Source organism: Genypterus blacodes, unplaced genomic scaffold, assembly GCF_046128005.1.
Source record: "Genypterus blacodes isolate CSIRO-AG114 ecotype Tasmania unplaced genomic scaffold, CSIRO-AGI_Gbla_v1 ptg000030l_1, whole genome shotgun sequence".
NCBI classification, from domain to species: domain Eukaryota; kingdom Metazoa; phylum Chordata; class Actinopteri; order Ophidiiformes; family Ophidiidae; genus Genypterus; species Genypterus blacodes.
The window spans coordinates 4,517,681-4,528,371 of record NW_027466843.1 but is presented as its reverse complement, the minus strand read 5'-3'; the positions used below and the strand labels follow the sequence as shown (position 1 = coordinate 4,528,371).

Sequence of the window (10,691 nt, the reverse complement as noted above, 5' to 3'; positions counted from 1 at the left end):
ATTACTCAAATAAATAGAAAATAAAATACAATTCAATGCAGAATCAAAACACCAACATACAACTCAAAATTCCACTGATCAATATACAGTACATGATCAACAAACTCAAATTTCACAATTAGACTCACTGGAAAGAGGAAGCACACACACACGCGCGCAAGTATTGACTTGTCTCTTTTTTGACTGAAACTCTCTGTGATTCCTTTTGATTGCAGATTTATTCTATGTATCTTATTCTATGCAAATGAGGCACCATTTATATTTCATTTTAATTACTGTTGTTACATTCAAGCTTCCTGAATCTAATCAAGGCTATGGTTTAAAAGACGGGGCTCTTCTATTATGACCGGCGCCGGCGGCGAGTTTTTACGGTAATGGCTTAGCGAGGAAAGCGCGGAGACCAATTGCATGCGAGTTTAAACCATCCCAGGTGATACTACTCAAGCCAATCAGGTTTGTGCCTTTTGGCGGGAAAATTGTGACGCGCCACGCAGACAGGTGACGTCTACGGTAATGGTTTATGCTGAGTTAGAGCCATGTTGAAGACGGAAGCAGAGCGACACAGGTAAGTGAAAATGTTGTTGTGCATTAGCTTGTAATTCTCTGCTTTAGCATAAAGTCCGAACATTTTGCTGACGTGTGTTAAAACTTAGAGATATATACAGACGACTGAGCCGGAGAAAGTTGAGAAATAGGAGTGAGGCGGAGAAAGGGCGACAAAATGGTGCTCTCCAAAATTGTGTAGTTGACATACTTGTTCAGAATCGGTGTTCCGTATTAAACGTGCCAATGTGAAACAGCATTATGAGACAAAACATTAGGGTTTTGAACAAATATAGCCGCTAAAATCTGAAGTGAGATCGTGGAAAACAAGTGGTCTTAGAGCCCAATATGAGCAGAGTCCACCGGGATCCGCACATTCAATGTTCCCTCAGAGCTGCTCGTATTATTCTTTCCTCGTTTTGTGTTGAGATTTATTATCTGTGAAATCAGTTGAGAGTCAAGATGTGAAACAGATAATGGGAGATTCAAGCATTTGTTTCCTTTATTTTATATAAGTTGAGCATTTTATTTGAACATGCTGGATTATATTTTGAAATGCAGCCCTACTTTAACTTGATACATATATGTTCTATGTTACGTGACAATGGATATTGTCAAAACGTTTTTGAATCGTACTAAATTCATTTGATTTGACAGTCAGGTATTGATTACAAGCAGATGTGGATACAGCGGGCTACTTAAATATCATACTACATAGTTAGACATTATGATCTTCCAGACCTTTGCTCCGAGAAATTTTCTCTACTGGCGCTCTTTTAATTGTAGTTGAATCCCCCTGCTCTACAACATAAACATATCTGCTCCATGACGAAGCCGAATCCAAACGATTTTATTTCATTGTTTTTTTTTATTTTGTTTTAGTAATATATTTATAACTTTAAGTATATGTATTTAAATGTATTTAATGTATTTTGTATTTTATTGTATTAACTTGTGTTAACTTAAATGTCTTTTATTAGATTAAATTACATTTAAATTACTTTATTTTCATTTAATTAATTTCATTTCCTGTGGCATGTTGAGCTTGAAATTCTCTGCTTTAGCATTAAGCCAGGTCATTTTGCTGACGTCTGTCTGTTTTCTTCACATTTTCCAGGGTTGGTGGTTCGGTGACCCAGGGACTAAGCGGCGGTACATCGATGTGCTGATGCTGACGCTGACACAGAGGTAAATGCTACGAAGTCATGACGTCTGGTGGCTGAGCTGCACAATATCTCACCATCAGCCTTGACGCGTTTTGTGTGTCTGTCATTTCACTCCAGCATTGTTGCCGAGCTAAAGCCGAGAGACCCGATGTTCCAGGACGTGGCTCACAGCATCCTGATCCACAGGGTCCATGATGGGCTCTCCAGCCAACAGGTTAGCATGTTTACAGATTTGTTTAGAAACAATTGTTTAGATTGTTTACAGATTTGTTAACGTGTTAATTTGTTAACGTGTGCATCTCTGCCCTTTTAGGCTGACAGGGCCTCTGCTTCCCCATGGACTCAAACATAAAGCTCAGATTTCAAACTAGACTTGGTTGAGAAGCTGTTTGCCACTGATACACAACCCAGGATGCCAGTCACCACACAGGTATGTTACGGTTAAGATGACTGTAGTGAGGACATCCTTGATCTAATGTAGGGAAGGATTCCTCATCCCTCATTCACTCATTTTATCTTTGTCTGTGTCTCAAAGGCAATGGGAGGCTTGGACCTGGACATGTTGGCTCCCCACATCCCCATGGACGATGACTTCCAGCTGCGCAGCCTGACACCAGAGGAGCCCATGTCGTGTGGATCACTCACATCTATTTAAGGCTCCTCTGCTCACAGCACACAGGAGGTGCACAGCTCCTATCCCAGCTCGCCATTCAGCGGACAAAGCAGTTGTACAGCATCGCCGCCCGAGTCGATGGATGCTCCCGATCCAGCCGCAATGATCGCTAAGAGATAAAGTAGGTGTCAACAAACTTTACTGCATTTCCTGCAGCAGATCTAATTTATGTTGCCAAGTCACTGTTACTATGTTGCAGGGTCTCGCAGTTAAACAAAGAAGCGTCACTCAGGACCTTGGCAGCTCAGAACCTACAGGGCAAAAGAGAAACTGTCTGAAATTCTTGGACAGGTGAGTCATCAACAGCCAGACATTGTTCACACATCAGGCTTAACATCTACACATGCAGGGTTTGAGCCTCTGTGGTTGATGTTTTCCCCAGGGAGCATTGCTCAACGACCAAGAAGAGCAGAAGAAGATATTGAAGGTCTCTGAGTCAGAGGCACCGGCTGCAGTCTCCCATCGGACCATGCTTCTACTGCCCACAAGTGAAGTAACCCATTGTCCTGACAACACTTTACATGTTTCAGCAAAGCTCTGAAGAATCACAGTGATGAATCTGTGTATTCATCTCTTTCAGATTGGGCGAGTCGTCTCCTGGGCAGCACGTCAGAGAGCAGCTCCCTCTTCACCTTGCCACACCTCACCTCGCCCCCCTGCAGGGCCGGCAGTACCTCCTGCTGGGAGAGGAGCTGCTGCTGCTCTGGACCATGTTAACTGAGTCGATGCTCAGCCTGCTCACTGCTGGACCAGACTGGACACTACAGTTTCTCCCCAACGTTCTCAGTCCCTCTCTAAGGCCCCGCCCCTTATTTATGTATCTGTATGAGTCTGACCTTAGTTTGACTGCCGCTTGTGCACTTCATGTGATATCTGCAGCATTCCACCGTAGGAACGGTGCAGTGTCTTAGGTTTTGGTGTAAAGGATTCCTTTTTCCAGCAGGTCACCACTGAGTCTGGGGCTGCTGACAGCAATGTTTTGTAAGCTAAAGTCTCACAATTTCTATTTTCTTAAAAAGAAAACTATTACCAGCAATATACTACATTAAGCCTTTTTATAAGTAGTTGTAATGGGATTTGAATTGTTTTATTTTCCTCGTGCTTGTAATGTTGTAGTACTTGTTCTAAACAAATGTTTACTCCACAATTATAAAGTTATTGTTTAAACCTTGGGTGGTCTGAATGTTCTCTCCATTTAACAGTTATCAGTCTGAGGTAAATACATTGAATTGTGTAGCAGTGGACTGCTACTGTTTAGTGTGTTAGTTCATTCATATTTTACTTGTGTGTGAACCAGATTGTGATGGAGGAGGTGATGATGGACTCAATAATGGAAGAGTTAGAAGTGCACCATCATTGTCATTGGCAGGTTGAACTTCTTCAGCTGCCGCAGGAAGAACATCCTCTGCTGGGCTTTTTGGTGTTGAGCCCCCCACTCGAGGTCCTGGGGATGATGGGTCCCAGGAATCGAAAGGACTCCACGGTGTCAGCTGGGGAGTCACACAGAATGGTAGCGGGCGGGGCTGCGTTGAGTCAGAAATCCACAACCATCTCCTTAGTGTGCAGAGCATTAATCTCCAGATTGTTCTGCCTGCACCAATTCACCAGACGGTCAATCTCCCAGCTGTAGGTGGACTGGTCCCCATCAGAGATGAGTCCAATGAGGGTGGTGTCTTCAGCAAACTTCAACTTAACAAATGTGTTAACTCCACAATTACGAACTGATTGAATGTTCTCTCCATTTAGCAGTTATCAGTCTGAGGTAAATACATTGAATTGTGTAAATTGTGTAACAGTAACATGCCTGACTTCGATCTGCGCAGCCTGACACCGGAGGAGCCCATGTCGTGTGGATCACTCGCATCTTTTTTAATGTCTCCTGCTCACAGCTCCTATTCCTATCACAGCTCGCCATTCAGCGGACAAAGCAGTCGCGCAGCTCCCATCCAGCCGCAATGATCGCTAAGAGTTTACCTCTTCATCATCATTGCGGCTGTCATTTGTTGGTGTCGACAAACTGTAGTGCATTTCCTGTGGCAGATCTAGTTTATGTTGCTAAGTCACTGTTACTGTGTTGCAGGGTCTCGCAGATAAACAAAGAAGCGTCACTCGGGACCTTGGCCGCTCCAAACCTACAGCACTGCTGGGCAGCACGTCAGAGAGCAGCTCCCTCTTCACCTTGCCGCACCTCACCCGCGACGGTCAGGGAAGACTAAACTAAGTGAGAAACTTGTGTCGAAGATCACATTATAACCCAGGAAATAAATGGAAAAAAAAAAAAAAATATTTTTTTTTTTTTTTTTAAATTTACGTCACTTCCGGTCCTGCGCAGGAAATTGCAATCGGGGTCTGCGCAGGTCCGGAAGTGACGTCATTTCGGGAATTTACGTCACTTCCGGTCCTGCGCAGAAAAGTGCAATCGGGGTCTGCGCAGGTCCGGAAGTGACGTCATTTTCGAAATTTACGTCACTTCCGGTCCTGCGCAGAAAATATCAATCGGGGTCTGCGCAGGTCCGGAAGTGACGTCATTTTCGGAATTTACGTCACTTCCGGTCCTGCGCAGAAAATCTCAATCGGGGTCTGCGCAGGTCCGGAAGTGACGTCATTTTCGAAATTTACGTCACTTCTGGTCCTGCGCAGAAAAGTGCAATCGGGGTCTGCGCAGGTCCGGAAGTGACGTCATTTTCGAAATTTACGTCACTTCCGGTCCTGCGCAGAAAAGTGCAATCGGGGTCTGCGCAGGTCCGGAAGTGACGTCATTTTCGAAATTTACGTCACTTCCGGTCCTGCGCAGAAAATCTCAATCGGGGTCTGCGCAGGTCCGGAAGTGACGTCATTTTCGGAATTTACGTCACTTCCGGTCCTGCGCAGAAAAGTGCAATCGGGGTCTGCGCAGGTCCGGAAGTGACGTCATTTTCGAAATTTACGTCACTTCCGGTCCTGCGCAGAAAATCTCAATCGGGGTCTGCGCAGGTCCGGAAGTGACGTCATTTTCGGAATTTACGTCACTTCCGGACCTGCGCAGACCCCGATTGAGATTTTCTGCGCAGGACCGGAAGTGACGTAAATTCTGAAAATGACGTCACTTCCGGACCTGCGCAGACCCCGATTGCGATTTCCTGCGCAGGACCGGAAGTGACGTAAATTTCTGAAAATGACGTCACTTCCGGACCTGCGCAGACCCCGATTGCAATTTCCTGCGCAGGACCGGAAGTGACGTAAATTTCTGAAAATGACGTCACTTCCGGACCTGCGCAGACCCCGATTGCAATTTCCTGCGCAGGACCGGAAGTGACGTAAATTTCAAAAAAAAAAAAAAAAATATTTTTTTTTTCTTTTCCATTTATTTCCTGGGTTATAATGTGATCTTCGACACAACTTTCTCACTTAGTTTAGTCTTCCCTGACCGTCGCGGGTGAGGTGCGGCAAGGTGAAGAGGGAGCTGCACTCTGACCTGCTGCCCAGCAGACGACTCGCCCAATCTGATGAAAACACCGATCATGACTGTGATTCTTCAGAAACTTGTTCTGACACATGTTGACACCTACCCTACCTCTTAGCGAACATTGCGGCTGGATCGGGAGCATCCATCGACTCCGGCGGCGACTGCACGACTGCTTTGTCCGCTGAATGGCGAGCTGGAATAGGAGCTCTGCACCTCCTGTGTGCTGTGAGCAGAAGAGCTTTCAATTTTTCCACGATGTGAGTGATCCAACCGACACGGGAAAAAGCTGCGATACATGAATGTGTCAGAGATCTGATCACAAAGTCAGCCAGACCCTTTACATGTGATATACAGTACATGACAGGACGCATTCCACTTCGGATTTGTTCTGTGTGCAATTACACCTTGCATTAGCAATAATGCATGACACCTTGCATTAGCATAGATTGTATTTCAATGTGAGGGTAGGGGAAATTACTACTGCTGGCACCATCAAAACAATGAATAATTTCCTGCCAAGTTATAGTCTACTTAGCATGCAAACCTGTTAAATGTTACATTGTACATATTAACATGTGCCCTGTTAGCATGCTCATGATAGCATGACTTCTGATGCATAGATTACTTTATGTGGTTAACATAGAAAGGGTGTACTTAAACTGGATCACCTGTCTGTGTGAGCATGTGTGTGGATGGTATGTGTGTTGCTGTCTTTAGGAAGAATGTGAAAGCATCCCCAGTGTGTCGGTTCTCCCTGCCTGAGGTTCAAGAAGCCTTTGCAGGACCCTACATGAGTTTCGTTACTTCTACAATTATTGAAATCTATCTAATTATCTAATCATTGAAAAGGTTTGAAATCTTTCACATTTCAGAAATGTAATGGCGTTAAATAACTGTTCATATAGTGACATTCCTTGCGGTTGCACCATCTGAGTTTTGCACCTAATTTCAAATTAAACAGGCTCCTAACTTCATCCTTACAGAATGTGCCCCCAAGTTCGGTGTGTAAAGATAAAGACAGGGGGCGCTGTAATACCAAGTTGGCTCTGCAGTCAAAACATGCAAAAGAAGTATGACACGCAAGTCTTTGTTAATATTGCTTACTTTACTCATACTTTGTATATGTCACACACTGTACTGCATTTTCTACAAAGTAAAGTATATTCATTGCATGCAAAGTTCGATTTATGTGCTTGTATGCATCTTTCCAGGGAGCGGGTCAGTAGATTTCCCCAGATTCTCAAAGGGATGCGTGACTCAAAAAAGAACTGCTGCTTCTATGTCAACAGTTATAGGGAGTTGTTGCTTGTCTTCCTAAAGAGCTTTCAGCTGCGTCGGCATGTGCCTGTTGTTGTGGGCCTGTTAAGCCCTTTGAGACATTTCATGTGATATTGGTATATACAAATGAACTTGACATGACTTAACTCATACACATAAAACACACACGCATACACATACTCACACACCCGCTCTTTGTAGCTGTTTTGGCCTCAGATGCAAATCGTTGCTGGACTACCTGTTGATACAAATCTACAGGAAGACAGATGGGCTTTTGTGTGTGTATGTGTGTCTTTGTGTGTGCACACATTTGAGTGATTGAGTGATATGTATGCAAATGTCTAAGTCGAATGCTGTATTGTCACGTATGTATAACCATTATCATTGCAGAGTGCCCATTGGTGTGATGCAACCATGAGAGGCTTCTTAGACCGTGTCTGAAATTATCGTGAATAGTTACAAGTTTGCCATATTACTTGATGGGAGAGTGAACAAGTCAGAGTGCTGGATATACGTGTTTAGTAGAGCCAGGGGGTGACCTCCTTGTCACGGTAGAGCTTCACATAGAGTTTATCCACCATCGTGATGACAGCTCTGGCTCCACCATCAATGCCTCCTCCTGATCCTAACTCATGATACGGCTTCCCAGGATCTCTTTTGGGGATTGATTGTTGATGCTGTAGTCTGTTTCCTTCAGTATATTATTATCATTTTTATGACAACTGTTTTTATAGTTAACCTGTTTAATTAATAACCGGCTTTCTGCCATTTCAAAGCTTCTCCGGTTGTTGTAAAAGGTGCACAGGTTAATCACCGGTAGTGGTGGTTTTTTAAAGTTTCATCCAAAGCGCTTCCATGTACCTCATTTTCATACACACACTCATACAATGATGGCAGGGACATACAATGCAAGGCTCCAATCTGCACATCAGTTAGGGGCTCAGTGTGTTGAACATTCAGCATTCAGTTCTTGTGAAACATTAATTGGTCAATTGATCAACGCTCAGTTATTGTAAGAAGTTCTGAGGTTAAATAATAACCTGCCGTCAGTTATTATAAAAGGTTAACAGGTTCACCAATACCCAGCTCTTAGTTATTGTTAAAGGTCTGTCACTGTTCTCTTCTCCTGTCCTGTCTTGGCTCCACCTATTGCAGCTTTGTTCTCTCACTTTATTTCCCCCCGTACTTTTTCCTGCTGGTGCTTCATCAGCTCAGTCATTTGTGATCTGTCCTTTGCAATCTGCACTCTGCTCTGCTCTGTGTGATGTGTTCAGTTCTGTTGAAACCCTTCTGTTTGGTGTGATTTGGTCTTCTCTGTGTGATCTATTCCACGCTGGGTGATCTGTTCTGGGCTTTGTGGTCTGGTCTTGTCACCCCCCACAGAGATGCTGGAGAAGGTGGTCATCCTTGCTGCTGTGTCTGTGCTCGCCATTCTCGAGCAAGGTAAGAGGGAGTGCTGGCTAATTTAGAGATGCTGATAGTAAAGTTTGACGGTTGGTTGTAAATAAATCAATTTACATTTCAGCTATCTGTATGACTGTGTGTGTGTGTGTGTGTGTGTGTGTTTGTGTCAGCATATTTCTCTTTCCAGGTAATCTATGCTCGGAGGAAGTACTCGGTTTCTCCACCCAGCACTGATGGACCGCCGGAGTTCCAGAGGATTTACCGTGCCCAGTCAGTTTGTTAATGTGTTTGTGTACAAGTGTGTGTGTCTTGTTATTGACTGTGGGCCCGATTCAGAGTCATGACTTATCTGGGGCAGGTAAGTAGGACTGCTTAAGTCAAAATACTGGTGGGGAAAGCAATGCGTATTTAAAGTTAAGATATACGGACGCTTACCTTCATTTCTGGGCAACGCATTCAGATGTTTATGAGTGGCTGTCCAGTCCAAGCCTCTAAGGTTGCCAGGATCGCCAGCTGTTCAGCATTCTGGGTATGAGATTTTCCAATGCCTCCCTTTAAAATAAGCACCTGCCTCTAATCCACAAAACCTGTACCACAAGAGAAGCTTGATGATTAAACAATAGGCAGTGTTCAATGTGTGATATATACATTGTTGGTGTTTACCTCCACAGGTCCTTTGTGCTCATGTGTGGACATTATATTTTTCCTTCCCATCATCATTGGGCTCAACTTAAACCTGTTGTCCTCATGTCTGGACATTTTCCACTGACTTCTAGTGGTATAAATACCCCATTGGTCCGCTAGAAAACCTTTGCATCCCTTTACATTTGGAATAGTAGGAGTTGATACAGCTCCCATCTTGAGAGGACAAGGGACAATGAAATCATCCCAATCACAGACAGCAACAGGCACTTTGAGGGAAAACTCCACCCCTTTTATGTAACTCACCTTTGAGTCTCAATTCTTAACACAGAAAAGCTCAATCTTGGTATAAAATCAAACTCACGCACTCTGAATCAGGCCCTTTGTCTCAGTTTGATATTATATCGTGTCATATATTCAGATTTTTCACATAAATAGCACCCCCTCATACCTCAGGGTGGTATATGAAAGCATATGATGTTGCCACCTGCCAGCCAATCAGAAAGCAGGATTCTTTTATGATATGTGTTCTAGGATTTCTGTACCTTGTTTTAAAGGTAAATATGTTGTTGTGGCTTCAGGATGAACTGCTCAGAGTATTTCCCCATCTTCATCACTGTACTATGGACTGCCGGCTTGTTCTTCAGCCAAGGTAAAGCTAAAAGATTCCTTCAATCAAAGTTTGTGATCTTTACAAGTGTATTTGAAATAGAATCAATCATTAAGAATCAATCTTGATTCTTCCTAACAGGCAGCAAATGTTTTTTTATTTCAGGTCTGTCCTCTGTCTTCGGTCTCCTCTATTTGTACGGACGATTCCTTTATTTCCGTGGATATTCACAGTCTTCACAGAGACGGTAGGGGGCGCTGTCTAGAAACTTAGACCAATCTGATTTGCATGTTTCATCTGTAAACAGAAAATGTTTGTTAAACTTCCTGTTCCAGTCTGCTGAATGCAAAATAAAATGAATTAGGTTACACGCACGCGCGCACGCACGCGCGCACGCACATGCGCACACACACACACACACACACACACATACACACACACAATGTTGTCCATGAATAAAGAACAGCATATGATGAACTGAAATCTCTCTGTGTGTCTCTCTCCTGAATTCTCTGTCTGTCTGTCTGTCTGTCTCTCTCTCCTTCTACCTCTCTCTCTCTTTCTGCAGTCTTGCCCCTCTGTATTTCTGTTCCAAAGTTCTTTGGGCTCTTCTCAGTTTCTCAACACTTGGCATTCTCTCATCATTCTGCCGTTTCTACTTGAACCTGGATGTCCTGCAGCAGCTCCGCTCTGCCCTCAGACTGGTGGCCTGAATTGGGGGATTGTTCATCAGTCTACAAGGAGAACTGAAAGCATTAAGGACTTGCTCATTATGTGGAATGACTGCAGAATCCTTAACACAGACCCACAGACACCAACGGTGTGCATGACGTGTGTTTATGGCAGAATGTCTGTAGTTTACACTTATCTTGTAAATAAAATGTGTATATACTGTAAATAAACTTGCTTGCTTTCATTTGGCCCCTGAAC

The 10,691-nt window shown here is 43.8% G+C and overlaps 2 protein-coding genes across 5 annotated transcripts; both read left to right on the top strand.

Annotated features, from left to right (window-relative positions):
* The first annotated feature begins 347 nt into the window (after positions 1-347).
* LOC142994770 (serine protease HTRA2, mitochondrial-like) lies at positions 348-3,548 on the top strand. 4 transcript variants are annotated; one of them, XR_012961430.1, is made up of 8 exons: positions 349-565; positions 1,661-1,731; positions 1,827-1,923; positions 2,023-2,139; positions 2,245-2,503; positions 2,582-2,673; positions 2,765-2,875; positions 2,963-3,548. XR_012961430.1 is itself a non-coding variant. In XM_076145613.1 (7 exons), the coding sequence occupies exons 2-4, from the start codon at positions 1,712-1,714 to the stop codon at positions 2,362-2,364; spliced, it is 237 nt and encodes a 78-aa protein (XP_076001728.1). In that variant the 5' UTR covers positions 348-565; positions 1,661-1,711; the 3' UTR covers positions 2,365-2,503; positions 2,592-2,673; positions 2,765-2,875; positions 2,963-3,548. The 4 variants fall into 4 exon arrangements, 3 of the variants coding, with proteins under 3 accessions (XP_076001728.1, XP_076001729.1, XP_076001727.1); XM_076145613.1 differs by lacking the exon at positions 2,023-2,139 and having other exon boundaries at positions 348-565; positions 2,592-2,673; XM_076145614.1 differs by lacking the exon at positions 2,023-2,139 and having other exon boundaries at positions 348-565; positions 2,765-2,870.
* Positions 3,549-7,956: 4,408 nt separating this feature from the next.
* ltc4s (leukotriene C4 synthase) lies at positions 7,957-10,652 on the top strand. Its single transcript, XM_076145491.1, has 5 exons — positions 7,957-8,548; positions 8,680-8,779; positions 9,733-9,803; positions 9,927-10,008; positions 10,330-10,652. Exons 1-5 carry the CDS (start codon positions 8,491-8,493, stop codon positions 10,472-10,474), a joined length of 456 nt encoding a protein of 151 aa, XP_076001606.1. The 5' UTR covers positions 7,957-8,490; the 3' UTR covers positions 10,475-10,652.
* Positions 10,653-10,691: the final 39 nt, after the last annotated feature.

Coding starts and splice junctions, on each gene's coding strand:
- LOC142994770 (XM_076145613.1), top strand. CDS start 1,712: ATGCTGACGCTGACACAGAG. Junction 1,732..1,826: donor ATGCTGACGCTGACACAGAG/GTAAATGCTACG, acceptor ATTTCACTCCAG/CATTGTTGCCGAGCTAAAGC. Junction 1,924..2,244: donor ATGGGCTCTCCAGCCAACAG/GTTAGCATGTTT, acceptor TGTGTCTCAAAG/GCAATGGGAGGCTTGGACCT.
- ltc4s (XM_076145491.1), top strand. CDS start 8,491: ATGCTGGAGAAGGTGGTCATCCTTGCTGCTGTGTCTGTGCTCGCCATT. Junction 8,549..8,679: donor GCTCGCCATTCTCGAGCAAG/GTAAGAGGGAGT, acceptor TGTTTGTGTCAG/CATATTTCTCTTTCCAGGTA. Junction 9,804..9,926: donor CGGCTTGTTCTTCAGCCAAG/GTAAAGCTAAAA, acceptor TTTTTATTTCAG/GTCTGTCCTCTGTCTTCGGT.